Source organism: Martes martes, assembly GCF_963455335.1.
Source record: "Martes martes genome assembly, chromosome: 2".
NCBI lineage: Eukaryota > Metazoa > Chordata > Mammalia > Carnivora > Mustelidae > Martes > Martes martes.
This window is the reverse complement of record NC_137889.1, coordinates 191,112,685-191,135,927: the sequence shown is the minus strand read 5'-3', so window position 1 is coordinate 191,135,927 and position 23,243 is coordinate 191,112,685. Positions and strand designations below refer to the sequence as shown.

Sequence of the window (23,243 nt, the reverse complement as noted above, 5' to 3'; positions counted from 1 at the left end):
GAACTATTTTTCTTTCTCTATATTGGGTAAATGTTTCTTAATATTTGAAGTGAGCAAATTTTTATTTCCGCATACATACAAGTGAAATTATATCATCCCTCTTCACAACATTTCTGCCAGGGAGGTATATGGAAGTACTATCCCATTTTATAGAGTTAGAAGAGAGACAGAGAATATAAAATTATCCCTCATAATTCTAGACCCCCATTTTGAAGTGCTCATAGCAGGCAGTTGTAAGACATGCCATTGCAAATTACAGAGAACATATTAAATTCCAATTGAAGGCTTGCTGTATAAAATATAACAAGGAACTGCTCCCAAATTCCTTTTTATGATACTTGTGGAACCTCAAGTAGGAGATATTGTAGAAGATATTAAGTGGACCTACTCTAATTGAGAAATCCAATAGTCATATTCATGAAATAGTTTAAAAATTAATAGGATATTACCTACTCTTGCATTAGAACAAAATTTATTGAAAACAGGGAGACAGTCTTCACATGTCATACCTTATGAAATGTGTTTTTATATCAAAATTCTCAGTCAATTAAAATTTAACTCCATGTGGAAAAGTCTGCAATTCATCTTTGAGTATTTGAAGGTGTTCAAGTCTTCCTACTGCTAATTCTAAAATGATCTGAAGAGTTCATTGGTCAAAAATTTACCAATCCATATGTACTATACTATTTTGGAGGCTGTTATTTCAAAAGTATTCTTTTCTTCTTTGTCTTTTAGAATATGGAAATTAAAAAATTGGATGTAAGGCATAAAATAAGAAATAAGTTAGTGTCTCATGTTGCCTTTAATCATAGAGTGGTTAGTATTCTGATAGAATGTGAGATGGGAACTTTGCAAGCTAAGCCTACATTTTGTGTGGTATAATCACTCCATTCCCATATCCCAAGGAAAGTGTGATTTTCAGCATGAATACATTTCTCTTGAGAAGTGTGCTTGAGAATTTTCAGTAAACAGTAATAGATCATTTTTTTGTATAACTTAAATCTATCTGTGAAGACCTCAAAAATCACAGTACCCTAGTATATGAATGAGGAATGTAATGAATGAGAGTCAAGGTCCTGCAAACAATACAGCTTAATATTCAAAATCTCATTTCACTACATTTTCAATTGCATTCTTATTGAAAATATCATCCCATAAAACAAAACTTAATTTATTTCTAGTATTCATTAAATATATTAATAAGCTGGTATTCATATGCTTCTTTATTTTATGAGGCTGAATTAGCTGAGCTTTCATTAAAACTAGTTTTGTTTAGTTGGAGAGAATCCTGAAGTGAAAAAGTCCAACCTCCTTCCTCAGAAGCTGTAACTTATTCTCTTTAAGATCTTAGCAATAAAATTCGTAAACAAATTATGCAGTGGTTGAGGTCTTTATCACGTAAGAGTAGGAGAGTGTGCACATCTGGAGAAGTGTGGTTTTTAAAGAGGTTTAAATTACAAGAAGATTTTATTTTCCATAAGTAAAACATACTGCTATTTATTGCCTTTTGAATTTTATTTTTTGGCTCTAAAATATAGGTAAGGCATTTCTTAATCTGGAAAACAGGGAGGCAACATAGAAGTTTCCATTTCTGACCTAGGGACTGCATAAGCTCACTCTTTCAGAAAAATCAAAATGCGAAACTATTTCTTTATCCCTCCCCACCTGATACAGAATTTAGCAGGAAGAAAAGTGGTTTTTTGTTTGTGTGTTTGTTTTTGGTTTTGTTTTGTTTTGTTTTGTTTTTTGTTTTTCTGTAGGCTAAAGAAATGGAAAACTGATTCTCTGGAAGCTATAGTTGAACAAGGATTTACCATCTCATTTGGCTATTGCTTTCACTCATCTTTCCTCATTAGTCATAAGGGTGCCATTTAGTAAAGTACCAATTCTATGCATTGCTTGGTCCTCTGGCGGCCTTGATATTCATACTCTAATTTATTATCGAATTCTTAATTAACATCCAAGAATTAAATTACTTATTGGCACATCCATCCATACATAAAGATTATTGCTTACTCTTTCATGTATTATGGAAATTTTAAATATCCAAATTTGGATCATTTATGATTGGGACTAAATTTTGAAGATCGGAATTAGTATCCTCAAGGATGTGTTACCTAAATTCTTAGAACGAGTATGGGAGAAAATAGGCTGGTTTCTAAATAACCTATTAAAGTCATTGTTACATTTACACATTGTCTCTCTAGGACCTTTTAACAAACATTAATTAATGAATATGAATCACAGCTACATTCTCATGCCCACCTCTACTACTAAACAGTCAGATAGCATTGTTTTCTAGGAAAACATAAGTAAAAATGACAAGAAGATGATTTCCCTAATTGAAAACACTCCAGATATTTTTAGTACAGTGATACCAAAGCTCATTAAAATTGTGATATGGAGCAAAATGAAGAAACTGTTTCTTTTCCATTCAGGGAAAAAAAAATAGGTTCCAGAAGGTAGGAGGCATAATTTATGTACAGAATGGCATATTTATTGTCTGTTTGTCTGCTGGGTTAAAATTATGCATCTGGAGCAGGTACAGAAGATGATGCTGAATGAGCAGTCACCCTGCAGTGTTCTGTTAGTGAGCCCGAACCACTGCTCGAGGGCCAGTCTCTGCCAGCTGCACTTTTACTTGCTGTATCTTGTTGAGGCTTGTTTTAATGATGCTTTTGGGGGTTCCAGAACTTAATTTTATATGTTAATGTGACATGCAGCCGTATATGTTATTGAGCTCTAGAGATGCCCATAGTCAAAAATAACTCCTTTCTATTGCCCTCCTGACTCTCACCTTAGGTATTAAAATGTTAACCAGTCCTCACCAAGGTATTCCCAGACCACTTTTTAGATGAGATCCAAAGTTTTATTTCCATTTTCATATGAGGAATTTGCATGCAATTTAAAAATCCATGAGGCTTATTTAATGATAAAGACTATTTGAAGATACAAATTTGAAAGCTTTTTTTTTTTTCTTTTGAAGGTGGAGGAGTTGAAGGTAGAATGGATGTTTGTTTTCTAAAGTAAACTGCAAGAACTTGTATACTTTTCAGGTCTCTTTAGAATTCTTCTAACAAAGGTTTTTTTGTCGGTATTATTAAATAACCTAAATCTCAGGGTGATTTCACACAATTGTAGTTAGAACATTGATTTTAAAAAGTATCAATAACTTCTCTCTAGAGACACATGTATTAAAGATTGAAAGAATAATGTAGTATCTAGAAAAATTATGAACAGTGCGTTAAAATAACTTAAATGTCAGACCAAATGTAGTTTTAGTATGATTTTATGTATTTTTTTTTCTCTCCATTTCACTGCAGTGATTTAATTCAAGATGTCTTAAGGACTCTTGGATGACAAATGCAGCTATCTAAGTGTTATGAATAAAATTTGAAAAGCCACCAAATCCCCATTGTGTATTTTTCTTCACCCAAGATCAGCAGACCTATTAAGGATATTTCAGATTTCCTCAAATTTCACTTAGCTGTATTTTATTAATAAACTGTCAGTTTGTTAACATGATTAAACAAATTTAATTGTATTTTTCATTCAAAAATGATACAGAGATGGGTTGTGTTATCTACTTTGTATAATATATTTGTAGTTATACACTAGGAAATGATATAGAATAAAATAGGTTTCATTTATATATCAAAATACACATATATTAAAGAAATATCATAGAATATGTAAGCAAGGGGAAGTTCTCATTTGTATGTGTGGATTGGACACTTCATTTACAAGACATAGTAGTTTTCAACCAACTTTATAATGAAATTATTTGTCAATATGTCAATATGTCATTTTGGCTGTATTTTCTTTATGCGGAAATGAATGGAAATTTTGTTTTTAATAAACTCAATTTTGTTATGAGACCTTATGAACAGTAAGTTCACTTCCTTAGACTTTCACTAAAATAATTTAAATATTTTCATTTGAGTCAGTTGTTTTAATGTTTTATCATGTACCACATCAACTTAGTATTCATCAACTTTCCAAATACTTGTCATTGTGTAGATGCAATCAAAATATCATTCACTCATTCATTTATTCATTTATTATTCATTCATCAATGTGACAAATATTTTTGGTGCCAACTCTGAGATAGGCGCTAGGTCACTGCAGAAATTTATAGATAAACGCTAGCTACTGTCATTTACAAAACTGGCAAATAGTAAAAGAACCAGAAGACGTACAAAATGATTATGTTGCATTGAAATTGGAATCGCAATGTGACAGGAGTACAGAAACTGTTAGGTTCCCGTGGGGAAAGATTGCATTAAGTTGGGGTATCAGGAAGAAAGAAAACGATGAAGAAGGCAAAAATTGAACTAGACTTTGATAACTGAAAATTGTTAGGAAGAATATCTTAGGTGTGGGAACAAGTATATGCAAATGTGTGGAAGCATGGAGAAAGGTCTTGAGAACCTGAGAACCTATAGTCCTGTGTACTTGAAGATAACAGAGGTAGTGTAGGAAATAGGCATTAGGGCTATGTTTAGAAATCTTTATCTTATTGATTGATTAAAGACTTAGGAGACAACAAAGTAGAAAAGTAACCTTATTTATAGTAATTTGGCTACAGCCAAGTCTAGTAGAGTTTGGGAAAAATAGTTGCAGAATGCAGGAGCATCAGTTCAGAGGCGCTTACAGCAATCCAAATGAAAAATAACAAAGCCTTAATTGAAGAAGCAGTAGAGCTAATGAAAAAGAAGAGATGAATTGTAAGACTTTTACGTTATACAATGCTTGGGATTTGACAACTAATTTGCTGTGAAGTACACAAGGATAAGGCTTTGTTCCTAAAGGGGCCAAGGCCTTGCCAGTGCTGTTAACAGAAAAAGAAAGCAACTGATCAAGACTGAAAGTAAAGAGAAGTATACTGATTTGTTTTTCACATCTGTTGAGTCTGTATGCCAATGGAATATCCCTATAAAATAAATCTATGAGGAATAAGAGTATAGCTCTCAAAAGAATTAAACCGGAAGGGAGGTATTAATTAAATTGATGGAAATGAATGGATTGACAGTAGAGAACCAGAGACGTCCACATAAGTGAGGGGAGGAGCAAGAAGCATCAGGAAAGGAGTAGTCAGAGATTTCAGACCATCATGAATAATTAAAAACTAAGATAAAGTCATGAGGTGATTATGTCCTTCATGAACCTCAAAGAGCAGATTTTTTTCAGTAACAAGAACAGGTTGCAAGGACACTGAAATTAGTAAGTAGTTAAGTAAAATAGGAGAGAGTAAGATTTGGGGAGTGGAGTTGAACTGAGAAGGGCTGCAGGTTTGGTTAATTGGTAGTGATCTAAGTGGACTGAGTAGAAAAAGACCCCCAAACAAGAGAAAAAAAATAAAATGATAGAGTAAGATACTGAAAGGAGGGCACTATTGAATCAGAGACATATTTTGGGCGGTGCATTCTGTAAAAAGTCTTCTGAGGTGGCAAAAAAAAAAAAGCAATAAAGAAAGAATGGAAACAGAAAATATCTGGAGTGTGGTGTATGGTAGAGAGAATTAAAAAAAAAAAAAAAGGACTTGGATGGCTTCTGACTTCTCAGTGAAATCCGGGCAAGACTGAGAGATACGGATGGCGGAAATATAGTTCATCCAAAAGAAGGATTGGTGTTTTTTCATGCTACTAGTGTGAAAATCAGTTAGGGCTGCAATCATTTCAATTGCATTTTGTGCTTCTGGGCTTCATGTGATTCAACACTTGGAGATGTGGCTAATTGTACCTTCCTCTGTTCCAGGCGGTGTGGTTACAGCAAAGCAAAACAAGATCCGGAAGAGGAAAAGATGCATTTTCATAATGGGCACAGTAAGCAAATTATAAAAAATCAAGAGAAAACAAAATAGAGGAGGTTTTATTTTTATGTTTATGTACTTTCAGACAAGGAGATTTGTAATAAATGACCAAAATATTGTGTTTAAAAAAATATAACTGCTCTATTATGTTCCTCTAAAGCTTATGGGCTTGGGAGCATTGCTGCCTGACTCTAGACAGCAGCTGGATGATTTATTCAATGTTTTAAAACAAACCTTCATTATAATTTTTTTTAAAAAACCCTTCTCAATCATTATAAAAAGCTATTATATTTCAAACCAAATTTCCAGGCCAATTCTAATTTTTTCCAGCAGAGTCAGTAGAAAGTTATTATTAAATAACACCATTGGAAGAAGCAAATAAAATTGCTCAGTATCTTTCTTCTTTTTCTAGCACTTTAGCAGGAATTTCCTGAGCAGATCCTATAGCAACAATCTTTATTCAATGATTTGAAAAGGACTATCCTTTTTAAAAACACAGAAAATCAGGTTTTGATACCATACTTTAAGAACTAGACTAACTGAGTTCAAATTAATGGTATTTTAAATGTGCATTTTGGGGGGAACCTGGGTGGCTCAGTCGTTAAGCGACTGCCTTTAGCTCAGCTCATGATCCCAGGGTCTTGGGGTTGAGGCCCGCTCTGGCTCCCTGCTCAGTGGGGAGCCTGCTTCTCCCTCTCCCACTCCCCCTGCTTATGTTCTCTCTTTTGCTGTGTCTCTCTCTGTCAAATAAATAAAATTAAAAAAAAATAATAAAATGTGCTAGTCTTACTGGACCAAAGCACCAGAAAAATTATTTTAAATTATTTTTTTGTAAAATAAAAATTCATCTATGATAGCATTTTAAGGGAAACAGAATAACAAAACAACAACTCACAGCATTTCATTGCCCAGTGTAGGAAACAAACTTAACTTAGTTTGCCTCGGAGACTGACTCTGTGAACATTATTGTTGAAAGATAATATCTATTCATATATGTTGTCATGTATGAATTTCTTGTACATACCAACAATCCAGATTTCTACAATTATAATAATGACATAGCTACACAAATGACTCCTATAACTGAGGGGGGTGGGGGCTGTCCTTACAGTTTGGGCATTTCTAGGAATTAGGGATTTAAGCCAGAGTTGCATGTTAATAATGTCTGATTTCATTCATCCTTACAAGCAGTTATATTTTAATGCACATTTATTTTTCCAGTTAAGCTGCCAGGAGTAAGAACTTATATTGATCCACACACCTATGAGGATCCCAATCAAGCTGTCCATGAATTTGCCAAGGAGATAGAAGCTTCATGCATCACCATTCAAAGAGTTATTGGAGCAGGTACAATAGTGTGTTTAACTCATACTTTTATTTATTTCTATTTCTCATATAAAATTTGGGTAGTTAATATACAATGCAATATTTTTTTCTGGAGTAGAATTCAGTGATCCATCACTTACATGCAATTCCCAGTGCTCATCCTAACAAGTGCCCATCACCCATCTAGCTCATCCCCTACCCACTTCCCTGCATCAATCTTCAGTTTGTTCTCTAACCTTAAGAGTCTCTTATGGCAGGACACCTGGGTGGCTTAGTTGGTTAAGTGTCTGCCTTTAGCTCAGGTCATGATCCTGGAGTTCCAGGATTGAGCCCTACATTGGACTCCCTGCTTAGCAGGGAGTCTGTTTCTCCCTCTGCCCCTCACCCCAGTTGTGTTCTTTCTTTCACTCTCTCTGTCTCTTTCTCTCTCTCAAATAAATAAAATCTTTTAAAAAAAGAGTCTCTTATGGGTTGTTATATATATATATATATATATATAAATATATAGAATATATTTTATATATATATATATATATATATATAAATATATTCATTCATCAGTCAGTGGACATTTGGGCTCTCTCCGTAGTTTGGTTATTGTTGATAATGCTGCTATAAACATCAGGGTGCATGTATACTTTTGAATCTGTTTGAAACTGTATTTTTTTTATCCTTTGCGTAAATACCTGGTAGGGAAATTGCTAGACTGTAGGATAGTTCTATTTTTAACATTTTCAGGAACCTCCACTCTTCTCCAGAATGGCTGCACCAGTTTGCATTCCCACCAACGGTGAAAGACAGTTCCCCTTTCTCTGCCTCCTTACCAACTCCTATTATTTCTTGTGTTGTTAATTTTAGCCATCCTGAGAGGTGTGAGGTGATATCTCATTGTGGCTTTGATTTATATTTTCCTGATTATGAGTAATGTTGAGCATAGCCATCTGGATGTCTTCTTTGGGAAAGTATCTATTCATGTCTAGTTTTTGACTGGGTTATTTGTTTGGTGGGTGTTAAGTTTGATAAGTTCTTTGTAGATTTTGGATACTAACCCTTTATCAGATATATCATTTGTAAATATCTTCTCCCATTCGATAGGATGCCTTTCAGTTTTGTTGATTGTTTCCTTTGCTGTGCAGAAGCTTTTTAACTTGATGAGGTCACAATAGTTCATTTTTGCTTTTGTTTCCCTTGCCTGTGGTGATGTGTCTAGTAAGAAGCTCCTACTGCAAAGTCAAAGAGGTTTCTGCCTGTGTTTTCCTCTAGCACTTTGATGGTTTCCTGTCTCACATTAGGGTCTTTTATCCATTTTGAATTTATTTTTGTGTATGGTGTCAGAAAGTGGTCCAGTTTCATTCTTCTGAATGTGGCTGTCTTATTTTCCCATCACCATTTGTTGAAGAGACTTGTCTTTTTTCCATTTAACATTCTTTCCTGCGTTGTCAAAATTAGTTGACCATTGAGTTGTGGGTCCATTTCTGGGTTTTCTATTCTGTTCCATTGATGTATGTGTCAGTTTTTGTGCCAGTACCATACTATCTTGATCACTACAGCATTGTAATGTAGTTTGAAGTCTGAAATTATGGTGCTTCAAGTTTTGTTTTTCTTTTTCAGAATGTTTTGTCTATTCAAAGTTTTCTGTGGTTCCATATAAATTTTAGGTTTATTGGTTCTAGTTCTTTGAAAAATGGTTTTGATATTGTGATAAGGATTGCAATAAATCTGTAGATTGCTTTGGGTATTATAGACATTTTAACAATACTTGTTCTTCCAATCCATGAATATGGAATGCTTTTCGATTTCTTTGTGTCCTCTTCAATTTCTTTCACAAGTGTTCTATAGTTATTAGAATATAGATCTTTTGCTTCTTTAGTTAGATTTATCCCTAGGTATCTTATTGTTTTTGGTGAAGTTGCAAATGGGATTGATTCTCTGATTTCTTTTTCTGCTGCTTTGTTATTGGTGTATAGATATGCAATGGATTTCTGTATGTTGATTTTAAATCCTGCAAATTTGCTTAATTCGTGTATGAGTTCTAACAATTTTTTGGTGGAGTCTTTCAGGTTGTCTACACAGAGTGTCATTTCACCTGAAAATAATGAAAGTTTGACTTCTTCCTTGCCTTCCTTTTTGTTGCCTGATTGCTGAGGCTTAGACTTCCAGTACTGCGTTAAAGTAATTGTGAGAGTGGACATCCTTGTCTTGTTCCTCCCCATAGGAGGAAGGCTCTCAGTTTTCCCCCTGCAGATGTTATTAGCTGTGGGTCTTTCATATATGGCCTTATGATGTTGAGGTTTGTTCCATCTAACCCTACTTTGTTGAGGGTTTGTATCAGGAAAGGATGCTCTATTTTGTCAAATGCTTTTTCTGCATCTATTGAGAGGATCATGTGGTTCTTATCTTCTCTTTTATTAATGTAGTGTATCATGTTGATTGATTTGTGAATATTGAACCACCCCTACAGCCCAGAAATAAACCACACTTGATTGTGGTCAATAATTCTTTTAATGTACTGTTGAATCTGATTCACTAGTATTTTATTGAGAATTTTTGCATCCATGTTTATCAGAGATAGTGGCCTCTAATTCCCCTTTTTAGTGGGTCTTTGTCTTGTTTGGGGATCAAGATAATGCTAACTTTACAGAATGAGTTTGGAAGTTTTCCTTCCATTTCTTTCTTTTTTCTCTCTCTCTTTCTCTCTCTCTTTTTTTTTTCTTTTTCTTTTTCCTTTTTCACTTTCCTCCCATTTCTGTTTTTGGAACAGTTTGAACAGAATAGACATTAGAATTCCCTGAAGAAGGCATGTGGCCTAGGACTTTTGTTTTTTGGGAGATTTTTGATTAGTGATTCAGTTTCTTTTCTGGTTATGGGTCTGTTCCAATTTTCTATTTCTTCCTTTCTCAGTTTTGGTAGTTTGTAAGTTTCTAAGAAGTTGTCCATTTCTTCCAGATTGCCCAGTTTGTTGTCATATAATTTTTCATAATATTCTTTTATTATTGTTAGTATTTCCTTGGTGTTGGTTGTGATCTCTTTTCTATCATTCATGATTTTATCTTTTTGAGTCCTTTCTCTTTTCTTTTAATTTGTGTTTATATTCTAGAATATACCATGTCAATATCCTGATCTTTTCTTTTTTCTGAATGTCCTGATGTAACCTAGAATGTTTTTAAATCTTTTATAACTGACTTACTTTCAAAGTGGTATGTTATTTGTCATATTTTAATGCTTCCTTCTGTGGAGCTCATATTTTAACCCGAGAATGTGAGACTCCTGGGTGGCTGAGTTGGTTAAGCATCTGCCTTTGGCTCAGGTCATGATCCCAGGATTCTGGGACCAAGTCCTGCATTGGGTTCCTTTCTCAACAGGGAGCCTTCTTCTCCCTCTGCCAGCCACTCCCCCTGCTTGTGCTCTCTCCATCTCTCTCTCTGACAAATAAATAAATAAAATCTTTAAACCAGCAAATGTTTGTTTTATAAAATTAAAAAAAGCAAAAAGATGTATATTCAAACATAGGATTTTATTATCTACTATTTTTATATTCTATATATAATTTGTAGTACCTGAAACTATTTACATAGTTTAAGCACTTGGTTACTCTGTTTATGAATCATCTCCTCCTTAAAATTATTTCCTTTTTGTCCTTCCATAAACTTTCTTCCTTTTCTGTTCTTATTAATTAAGGCACTGCTACTGTATAAAGAGAAGGAGAAGGGAAGTAATTTTCAGTCAGTTACATTCAATTTCTTTCTAATGTTTTCATTAAAGTTTTTGTAGGTGAGATGGATGAAGCTAATAACCCCCAGTGTTTTATGATCACCCGTAGAGGATTTTTCCCAAAACACCACTTATTCTCTTACCACTGATAATGAAGTTTGGACTCCCCTTTAATACTGTTCTGTCTAAACATTAATATTCTAGGACTTTAGCATATTATTAAAGATTTGAAATAATTTTGTGTTTTTCCATCTTTATGACAAGGTGAATTTGGTGAAGTTTGTAGTGGACGTTTGAAACTTCCAGGAAAAAGAGAATTACCTGTAGCAATCAAAACCCTGAAAGTAGGCTACACAGAAAAGCAACGCCGAGATTTCCTGGGTGAAGCAAGTATCATGGGGCAGTTTGATCATCCTAACATCATTCACTTAGAAGGTGTGGTGACCAAAAGTGAGTACAGTAGAAATTATATGTGTGTGTATCATGAATATCTGGGTGTCTTCTATTAGGTTATTATTAATTTCAGGATAAAAAGAAAATTAGCCACAGCAATGTTACTCAAAATGTCTCTAATATTAATAATAATTTTCCTACCTTTTAATAGATTCTTGTCCAAGCTGATCTTTGCAGTTATCTGTAATGATCTTTCATTTGCCCAAAACTCTTATTCAAATATTTCATTTAATTTTGTCTCTTTTGCATATATGTCTCTTTTGCTAAAAAAAAAAAAAAAAAAGAAAAGAAAAGAAAAAAAGTCTGCTTCTTGAAAATACAGACAGTGTCCTAAATATTTATGTATGCCTATTATACCTAAAGCTAAACCAGTCCATGGTCAGTTAAACATTTTGAGCCCCAATATCACCAAAAAAAGAGAGACATCATACCTAACTTGTAATATTGTTCAACAGATTAAATTAAGATATATTTGTGTGTGTGTGTGTGTGTGTCAATAAGCCTGCAGCTAATTAGAGTAGTTAATAAATATTTATTTTAATTTAAGTGAATGCATCAGATACTAGCAGACAACACCCCAAAATTATTATAATTAATATTCACTTCCTTTTATAGACCCCTGATTTATTATAAAACTTGTTTACCGTGAATAGGTCCTGACTGAGACAAACTAAGACAACTAAATTTATCATATTAAGTCAACTAAATTTGTCATATCTTTTATATGTACTTGAAACCTTTATGAACACATGATCATATCTAAATTTTATAAATTTTAGTCTAAAAAACAGTACTGGAGCTGGGAATACAGATTAGAAATGTCTAATCTCCTAATCAAATATTCTCTTTGCTCTTGCTGCCATGAAACTACACATATACATAAAGCAAAATGAAAATATTCAAAATATTTCTGTCCTATTTTTTGTTCTATGTGAGCTCAAACTGCATTCTCCCTTAATAAATGTACCTCTTGATGTTCAGCCTAGGAAGTCTTCGGCTTGTTTTTAATTTGCCATGTTGCAACTCACTTTATTTGTGTCCTTAATTTCATGCTCTCTGATCTGATGCTAATTTATTCAACAATTATTCTCAACCTGCAGCACACAGATAATGAGACATAAGTGCAACTAAATCTCATGATTTTTCTGATTGTAGCTGAGGTAGGGAGTCTGAAGTCGCACACCTATGGGTTGGGGCCATCACGAACCTTCATCTTTTTTGTACCACTGCTCTACGTGCCAGAAACATGAGCCCGAATTCAAACTCCTTCTGTGATGTGTTGTTAAAGAGAGCATATCAGAAATATGTATGTATTCCTGAGAGACTTCATGAGAAATGATGTAAAAAACCCACAGGTCCTGGCTTAATTGGCTCATTCGCAATACAAGATGCTTTCATGTAATAAATACAGTGCCAACTTTTATGATTTGAAGAGATTCAAAATTAAAGGAAAAATCGGAAAAATAATTTTCCCATTGCAGCATCTTTAGTTCTTTAAGATTTATCTTTCCCCACTTGTGGAAATTATTGTCAAAGTTGACTAAAGGAATACTTCTATTGAGTCCTAAAATGATTCATAGTTGTATTTCTTAATCTAGGATCACGTACAAATAAATATAGTTCTTCTGTAGAATTAATAACTTTAAGCAAAATATTAGAGAAACATTAGAGAAATCCCTCCTTATTTGTTTCTATTTCTATGTCTGAGGAGATAACACGTTCAATGACAACTGATTGTTTAAATAGTCAGACAATTCTGACTTACTAGATAAATTTGCAATTACTTTTCAAATACAGTATTTCATTCTATCTTTTAAAGTCACTTCCATCTTACAGGCTCTTACTATATATTTTCCAGGGATATTTCAACAATCCTCAAACTAGCCTTCCCACTTTTGTCTTATCTTAGCCCATTCCATACATATTGCCCCAAGGTAGATTTTACTAAATCACTGCTTTCCTCTGATGATTCATCACCAAACAAGCAAAAAATGAAGCAAAGTATATATACTTTGATGCTTAACCCCAGGTAATTTTGGCCATAGCCCCACATTTCACTATTTCCTTTCCAGAAAAACTCTTATCGAGTCCTTGTTCTACCTCTTTGAAATACTTCATTCAGCCATAAACTGTCCTCTCCACTTTCCTTGGCTCTACTTGACCTTCAATATTAATTCAGATGTGGCTTTATCCATGAGATCATTGTCATTTATCTTCATTTTTTCTTTCTATTCTCAGTGCCGGCCTTGCATACAAGAACCACTAAATAATGTTGAATGGCTCAGTAAAGGAAAGCTTCCCATCCACAAGTAGCTCAGTAAAGGAAAGCTTCCCATCCACAAGTAGCTCAGTAAAGGAAAGCTTCCTGGTTCTACATTAGAATTTAAGCCTCAAAGGGCCCAGGTTTTTGTTGTCTTGCTCAGCTGTGTGTTCCTAGATCAGTGCTCAGCATGTGCAGCATTTCGTGTATCTGTTGAATGAGTAAATTCTCAGCCAGGGACAATCTTATACACTCGATCTTGTATACTCAAGCACCTCATCTTGCTATGCGTGATATCATAGTTATGCCTCCACATGTTTTATCATCCTTACTACAAAATGAGCTACGTGAAATTGATATATGTTTATAGGCTCCCTAGTCTCTATCACAGGGCCAGACACATTAGGTGATTAAAAAAAAAAAAAAAAAGACATCAATGGTATTAACTAAGTGGAATGACTAGATGCATTTATATAAACATTTAAAACTAGCAAGATATATAGTTTATATTTTATTTTGAAAATCTTATCCTATAAAACTAAGGTGGTTTTGAAAAAAATAAAATTCATATGAAGGAAATAGCTTGAGAATCTTTCAAAAGATCTTTTATATAACACTTACTACTACTACTAATCATTAACATTACTTTAAGAATTTACTAAGCGGGGCGCCAGGGTGGCTCAGTGGGTTAAGCCTCTGCCTTCAGCTCAGATCATGATCTCGGGGTCCTGGGATCGAGCCCCACATCGGGCTCTCTGCTCAGCAGAGAGCCTGCTTCTCCCCCCATCCCTCTCTCTCTGCCTGCCTCTCTGCCTACTTGTGATCTCTGTCAAATAAATAAATAAAATCTTTAAAAAAAAAAGAATTTACTAATCTTAATTCTCTTTATTATCTCCTTTAATCTGCACAATAATCTATTGTTTAGACACTAGTATTTGTTCTCATTTTACAGATGGGAAAAATCAACTTTATTTTATTTTTAATTTTTTAAAGATTTTATTTATTTATTTGACAGACAGAGATCACACGTAGGCAGAGAGGCAGGCAGAGAGAGAGAGGAGGAAGCAGGCTCCCTGCCGAGCAGAGAGCCCGATGTGGGGCTCGATCCCAGGACCTTGGGATCATGACCTGAGCCGAAGGCAGAGGCTTTAACCCACTGAGCCACCCAGGCGCCCCAAAAATCAACTTTAAAGAGGTTAAATACCTTATTTAGTGTCATAAAACTAGCATAGAATAATGCCACATTTTAAAACTTTCACATAACTTCCAAACCCAAGCTCTTAAAGAGTGTACAATACCAATCTCATATTTTATCATTCAGTATACACTTGACAAATATTTACTTATTCAAAGATATTAACTGACCACCTAATATATGTCCATAGCTATTAATCAGGATACAGCAGAGATTAAACAGACTGAATTCCTGCCTTTATGAAGTTTACTTAGGGTGGGGAGACAGAAACTAAATGAATAAATATATTTATAATATATTAAATAAGAAAATAAAGCTAGGTGAGGAAACAAGGGATTGCTTTTGTTGAGGATTGGTAACTTCTATTTTATTTAGTTAAAGGCCTCTCTAGTAAGGCTTGAATAAAGTGAAGGTGTGGGTCTTACAAATATCTGGGGACAGAATGTTGTAGAAATAAGCACCAGCAAGTCTTAAATGCAACTTACATGGGATGTTCAAGAAATATCAAGGCCATTGTTGCTTCAATGGAATGAAGGAGAGGAGTCTGGAAGGAACTTAACTTGCAGATGAAGTAGGAGGAGAGACAGTGCACAATATTTGGTTCCTGTAAAGACCATCTCTTAGTCTTAGCTTTGCAGCCTTTAGAACCAAGATGTGATGGAATCTGATACCTGTGTTAACAAGATCAGTCTGGCTGCCATGGTAAGTATAGATAGTAAGAGCCAATATTTAAGCAGGGAGACCATGGGGAGGCTACTGACATTATTCATACCTCATTATGGACTAGATCAGGGTGCTGATCTAGCATGGAGAGTAGTAGTTGAATTCTTTAGATATTTTGAAGACAATCACAGAAAGGCTTCTTGTGATTTAGATATGGAGCGTGAGAAAAAGAGAAGAGTCAATAATTATTAATTATTTGTCATTAGTTCTTGAAAAAAAGGAATTGCCATTTATAGGGAAAAGTCTAGTAGAATCAAGACTGTGGTTGGTAATCAGTAGTTCAGTTTGGACAACTTACATTTGAGAGGTGTCTAAGGTTGTAGTGACTGATTTACCTTTAGTCCTGAGATGTAAAAATGTAAATGTTTTAAAGTGTAAGTATACTTGAATTTTACAATGTGCATTTCACGTAAGGAAATAAATTCTAAGAACCAGTGATAAACCACAATGGAAATAAATTTAAAGCTGAAGTAGAAATAAAAGCCAGCTCGTTGATTCAGTACCTGTTTTTCTTTGTTAAGGCATAGAATGAAGTTTAAGAAATATGTGTAAAATAATTATTAGCTATTTATAAGTGTTCTTCCTGATAAAATCTAATTCTTGCTCATCAAAAAAATAAAATAGAACTATACAAACAAAATTTTTTGTCTCATAGATTGACTATTAGTAAATTAAACATTGTACTTTTAAAGTTATTTTCATTATTCATAAAAGAAAACTATCAGATTTCTTAGTTCTCGGATTCCCCACCTCCTCTGAAAAGTTCATAATTTCCGTTCCACGAGTAATCATCTACCTTCACTAATGTCAGAACAACTCAAATTAATTTCTAATTTGAGAAATGAGCATCTACTGAAAAAGTTTATCAGTGCAAACAATCTGAAATAAAAGAAGATATTATGGAAAGTCTTGAGTTTCTATTTAGAGATATTTGGTGTTTTCATGCTCCTGTTTCAGGTAAGGTATATCAACTTTTTACTTTATCATCTTTCCCAAAATTAAAATTACAGAATGTTATAAATGATTTTTCTCTAAAATGTTAACCAACAACTAAAGGCCATAATGGAATTAAAATATGAGTACCCTTCTAATTGCCCCATACTTTGTCCTCCCTTCCTTATCCCCTTAATAAGCATTATCTATTCCTGTCCTAAGCACAAGATTCCATTTTCTGGTTGACCATTAACCATTAATAATTGAACCATGATATTTGAGTTTTCTCAAGTTTCCCTTGGGGTCAAAATAAAAGTAATTTCAAACAGCTGCAAGTGTTAGTGTACTAAATGGAATCTAACCCAAACAGAATGACTGAGTGAAATAAAATTGTAGATACGTAAGTATAAGCACAGGCTTACTTTTAATTATTTACAAGTCTTGTAAAATATTTCTAAGAGAAACCCAGTGACAATTATTCTCCAGTGAATTATGATGCTTCTAAATCAAATGCTCCCTGAATGGAGGCTTAAGTGGTATCAAGTGTTTATTGATGAGCTAATGGTTTCAGAAAAGCATCTGGAATCAATGTAAATAAAATAAGCCCAGATTTAGCTGGAGCTTCTGCGATGTGGCCTAGTTTACTGTTTCTCAAAATTGTACGTGCCCCTGAGGATATTGTAAAATGTAGAATGTGTTTCATTTGATCAGATTGAGGACTGGGATTATGCATTTCTAATATGCTCCCAATGGATGACAGCTCTCCAGGCTGTTGGGGCAATGCTATGAAAAACAAGGGCTAGAGCCACATTACCCAAAGTTTGTTTCACCTAACTTTGAGATATCTTATGGAAAAGGACTGCTTTGCCAAGGGTGGCATATTTTCTCTTCTTTTGGATTTGTGATGGACGTTAGCACCAAAAAAGTCGCAGAGTAAGGAAACAGACTCAGTTTTTCTATTGTAGTAAAATAACCTCACATGTATCTTTCTTCTTACATTTTCAAGTGTGAAAACTTCAGAAATTTTAAAATAAAAATTTAAAATTTTTAAATAAAATAAAATAAATAAAATAAAATTTAAACTTTGAAATAAGTATTTTGAAATTATAGGTATCATAGTGTGGAAGAAAGGAAAATAGCTTTTATAGTCAGAAGGACATAAATTTGATTCCCAGCTTCGTTTCTTATACATTTGCACTCATCAACCCATCATACACTGAATCTTTTTAAGCCTGACTTTTCTTTTTCTGAAAAATGTCTTCTGTAATGCCACTATTATGGAATTTAATAAAATTAAGAATAGCATTGTGCCTTGTGAAGAGTGAAAATCCAATAAATCAACAAATTGTAGCTCTTTTATGATCACCAATACTGAATGATTAAAATAAAAGGGTGGTGAATTCCATAAATATGTTTCTATTTCTACTTAGACTCTGCCTGGGCTAGGTCTTGGGTAAATAATATAAAGTAATATAAAAACTCTACTCTGTGATTAGAATCATGTTTTGACATGCTTTATGAGCTCGTTTTATATAGATTTTTGATAATATGCTTTCAAAATTATTGGCAAATCTATTTTTTGTCTGTACTTCAAGCTGGATAATGGAAAATGATTTATACAGTTTTATTGAATTTACGAGGGTTAGAGCAAGCCACATTAATTATTGCTATGTCATTCTTGCAGGCTAGCACGAACTGAGACAAAACATAAGCCAAACTAAATATAATTAGCATTAAAATGACTCAAGCATGAAAAATAATCGAATGGGTCCTAAAGTGTCTTATTCTTGTCAACAAAAGAAGATCGTGCTTGTTTGCAAACATTCATTTTAATTGCTTTTCTCCCATTTTCTAAAATGTGAGAAGTGTTTTAGTTCCCTATCATACTTCTCAAATATTTTTTGTTATTGACATTACAACCTACACTGTCATAAATAATTAATCTGACTTTTAAAACTAGGTGATGAAATCTAAGAAGTCTTATAGAACAAATGCCAGGTACCCAGTTCCCTACAAAGTAATCACTTATTTTTTTCTATCCAAATGTATATTATTCAATGTCAATAAATCTTCTGATCAGTTCATTCACTTTAGAGTATACATCTTTTTCTCCTAAGCTCAGTGAATTTAAAACATATTTTAAGAATGTCCCTTTACTATTTAATAAAAGCATGCTACGAAAATTTGTATTTTTAAGAAACAAACTCATCAAAGAAAAAAGTACTTTTACATGGGAATTCTTTCCAATTTCTGCTCAATAGACCTTGGGTGAGCAGTACTAAATATGTACCATGGACCCGTAATGGTAAAAAGAAAAATTAAAAAAAAAAAAAAAAAAAAAGGAGTCCAACAAATTAAAGGTAGATAAAATGAAGAAATTCTAGAAAAAGAGAATAGGAGAAAACGGAAACTTTTGTGAGTAGAGCTGTAGGGAAGTTGCTGCAGTCATGAAGGACTTGAGGCAGAGTGAGTAATGACAGCCACGGATCAGCTTTCAGTTTGATGGACAAGACGTCCACCATATACTACAAGCTAAGGGGCGCCGATGCGGGGAAGCTAACACTACCTTCTCTGGATATCTGCTGGAAATCAGTTCTTTCAATTCCAGTTATACTATGACAATTTCCCCAATGGATTTCTGTAAATAGGGGTTAAAGTCAGAATAAAAGAGCTACCCAGGGGGCACCTGGGTGGCTCAGTGGGTTGAACCTCTGCCTTCAGCTCAGGTCATGATCTCAGGGTCCTGGGATCGAGTCCCCTCTCGGGCTCTCTGCTCGGCAGGGATCCTGCTCCCCCCCACCCCCCTGCTTGCCTCTCTGCCTACTTGTGATCTCTCTCTGTCAAATAAATAAATAAAATCTTTATTAAAAAAAAAAAAAAAAAAAGAGCTACCCAGGCAGATTCCAGAAAATGTAGGCCTCCTTCTAGCCGGATCAGCGCTGATGTTTAGCCAGTACATACTCTTTGGCTCTATTAGCTGTACATTTATTGAAATACTTCGTTAGTGTTTGGTAAAAAGCTGCTGCCAGGATTGCCCAACTCAGCTTCATCCCCGTTACTTCTGAGTTCCTGAAATCAGGCAAATGAAGGGGTTATGTCTACTACAGCAGGCCGTTCCGGGATACTCCAGCATTACGTCTGGTGTAACTTTGAATACATAGATAGATGCGTGTGCCACAGCAGGTGTCAGAAATTCTGGCTTTCACCCTTAGGGTTGTACATTAGTTGTGGACTTCAAAAAGAAAATGGGCTTCAACATTAATGAAAGTCTGAAATGGGCTCTTAGATGTGAGAATGGGACCAAAAGGGTCTAAGCGGAACTTTGTCTATTTTAAAATTTGTCTGAATTAAAATGGGTGTGGCAGTGTCATTAAAGTTACATTACAAGCATTTCTCCATTTATGATCTTATATTGTAATTTACTAAAGAAAAAAATTACAATCTTTTCTTCTGTTGTGCTGGGACAGGCATTTACAAATACATTATGATTTGTATTTATTTATTTATTTATTTATTTATTTATTTATTTTTTATTTTACTATTGTGAGCCTGTTGGTTTCTTAAAAAAGCATTTCCCAACTCATCTCCTACCACTTCTGGATGGACGAAGTGAAAATCCAGGGTTCTAGCCATAGTTGAACTTGATGGGTTCTTTCATGACCAGATGCCTTGGCCGATGCTACCTCTTCTTGCTGGAGTATCTGCCTCCTTCTGTGACATGAGTGACCCCTGAAGCCTCCAAGGTTCAGCTCAAATGACGTCCCCACCTCTAGTGCTCATTCTCCGCACTTGTAGTGTTTCACCTTATGTAGGCATCTTCAAACATATGCCTAATGAATTATTTCAGACAAATTTTTAAATTACTTTTATAAACGTTAAAGAGGAAGAGAGAAATGTGTCTCTGGCTTTATAATATACTTACCACATTCCATTAAAAGAATATTCCTTCTGAAGTATTTTATAAAAAAAGATAATTATCTGAGTAAGAAATTAGACAGTCCTATGATTTTATTTGAAATAGTAAGTTTTAAGTGATCTTGATGTGGAAATGAAAAATCTTTTTTCTCCCTAGTTATTTCTTCTTCGTATGTAATTGTCTAACTTTCTATAGCTTTATTTGCACTTCTAGATAGTGTTGTATGAATAAATACGCAGGCTCTAATTCTATGACTTGAATTATTCACTTAAGAAAAATACAGATGTCCTTCTGGAGAATGTCATTATGTTAATTATAATGCATTTCCTGAATGTATGAGCATTGTTTCCCCTCCTAATACATAAAGTTTATTAATAGATCTATGAGATAGATTTTTCTGACATAAGGTCTCTTTTTACTTACCTCAAAATAAATCAATACAAATTTATGTGGCATGCTTTTATTAAATAGTGAAGGGACATGTTTTAAAAGTACAGTGAGGTTTGGGACACCTGGGTGGCTCAGCAGTCAAGCCTCTGCCTTTGGCTTGGGTCATGATCCTGGGATCCCGGGATGAGTCCTGCATCAGGTTCCCTGCTCAGCGGGGAGCCTGGTTCTCCCTCTGCCTGATGCTCCCCCTGCTTGTCCTCACTCACTCCTTCTTTCTCTGACAATTAAATAAATAAAATCTTTAAAAAACTACATATAGTGAGGTGAATATGGCGTGATAAAATTAATAGTCGTGTTTTAGCTATTTTCTCATATAAAGAAGGGGTTTTGATCTTGTATTTTTCATTTTGTATCATGGATATATTATATTCAAAGTGCCATAATTTTATAGGGAATAAGATATGATCTATTTTCCTAGACAACTTATATCCAGCCAGAAAGTTAACCAACAAATTCTAAGTGATAGGCTGTACTGTAAGCGACTTGCATAACCCTATGACTTGCTGGATGCTCACCACAGCTCTACGGGGCAGGTGCCATTCACACCTTTATTTTATAGATGGGAAAAATGAGGCACAGAGCTAATAACTGACTTGCCCAAGATGATGTCATAGTAAGTGATCATTCAGGAATTCAAAGCCAGGCAGTGTGACTCTGGAGTCTGTCCCGCTAAGTTCTAGCTTGTTCTTCTGTACTAGACATGGAAGGGGGAGGAAAAAATGATTGCAAGAGAAGTTTCCAGATAGCAAGAGGAATTAGAACAGAGTTCTGAAGAATGAAAATATTTGGATTGATAGAGATTGTGTGTGTGACACAGAAGAAAAAGGGAAGTAGTCATGAGGAAAAGAGTATAGAAAGAATATAGAAGAATATACAAGAATATACAAGAATATAGAAAGTTAGGAAAATACAACATATAGTCAAGGATTCTTAAGCAGTGCAGTTAAATGGCACAGGAGTTTTTGTTCAGAATTGTGGAAAAGAAAATACATTCACAATGCTTTACCATTACCTCTAGAATAAAATGCACCCTCAAACTCATTTTGACACAAATTGATTTTAACATTGAAAATGATGTATTATTATATCTGAAATGCCAATGTTATTATTCTTCGGATACTTTCTTCTCATTAGCCCCACCCATTACAGTAAGATAACGGCATGTCACGAATTTACTTGCTATTCGAAGAGGACACTTTTTAAAAGAATATATATAGTTTGGACAAAAATTAAACCTTCTAGTAAACTTTTCCTAGATAAGAATGCAAAATCAAAAAGTTGCAGTTCATACCACTGTTTTCTTTCCAGGCAAACCAGTGATGATAGTGACAGAGTACATGGAAAATGGATCCTTAGATACATTTTTAAAGGTAGGTTTGAAACACGTTTATTACTCAAAGTGTTGTTTGTATGCTGCCTGTGATGTTGAAGTTGAAATTGAGCCACTTGAGAGTTTTTAAATCAATAGAAGTATCTGGAGTCAGAATAATTATACTTCAAAAAATAAAATTTGGTTTATAAATTGCCCTTTCCAGAAACTTAAACAAATCTAATTAGTATGTCCCTACAGTTTTATTGAAATGTTTGTTAATTTGCCCTCCAAAAAATGAAAGAAAGAAGTGATAAAGGAAGGAAGAAGGAAGGAAGGAAGAAGGACAGAAGGAAAGAAAAGGAAAGGGGTAAAAAAAAAGATTTTCTACAAGTACCTAACCTGCTCAGAGTATCTAGTATCAAGGAAAAAAAATGTCTAAGGTCCATGCAAACCATCTGTATTGATGAAAGTGTCAAATAGACTCATAATCCATCTGAGAGCCAGCCACTCTTCATACAAGAGGACTGGCCATATAGTAACAGACAGTATCACTAATGCTGTCAGATCTTCTAGGTTGTAGGAAAAAATTCTTTTTACCTGCAAGTATCTAAATTTTATTGTTGGTACCTCCCTGTATTACTACTCTATATCTTGTGCCAGACAATGTAACATATTTGCACGTCTGATTAAACCTATAGCCTGTTACTTCTTCACATTTCATACGGCGACTGCTACCATTGATTAGGCGAAGCGATGGGACGATGGCCTTTCTGAGGATTATTCCAGGGTCCTGTGCATTGATGGTGGCCGTCTACTGACCAGGCCAAGTTTTCTTCTCATCTCCAGTCTCTACCAGATTCTGTTACGAAATTTTTTATCCATATCTTCAAGTTCTCTAGTCTCTTAAGGCCATATTATTCCTACTTTTCAAAATAATCATTAGTTGGGCGTTATGCTGTGTGCCTGTGCTAAGTCCAGGGCCCCTGACAAGGTCAGCAAGCTGCCGAGAAACACTAACGTCCTGGTCACTGCTCTGTCCTCTTCCTTCTACATGCTCTTGAAGAATCTCCTTTGTCTCCTCCGGTCACTTCTTTTTTTTTTTTTTTAACCCAATATGCCTATCCCGCTAGCTTATCTCAAAGCACCTCAAAA

General features: G+C 34.5%; 1 protein-coding gene across 10 annotated transcripts in view; it reads left to right on the top strand.

Moving 5' to 3' along the window:
• The window catches only part of EPHA5 (EPH receptor A5), a gene marked incomplete at both ends in the record, with an annotated part of 340,499 nt that overhangs the window by 291,074 nt on the left and 26,182 nt on the right, over positions 1–23,243 (top strand). For all 10 annotated transcript variants that reach the window (XM_080797649.1, XM_080797650.1, XM_080797657.1 and 7 more), the window contains 4 exons: positions 5,758–5,825; positions 7,034–7,159; positions 11,114–11,299; positions 22,088–22,149. In XM_080797649.1, the coding sequence (XP_080653775.1) occupies positions 5,758–5,825; positions 7,034–7,159; positions 11,114–11,299; positions 22,088–22,149 (442 nt within the window). The remainder of the gene's footprint in view (positions 1–5,757; positions 5,826–7,033; positions 7,160–11,113; positions 11,300–22,087; positions 22,150–23,243) is intronic.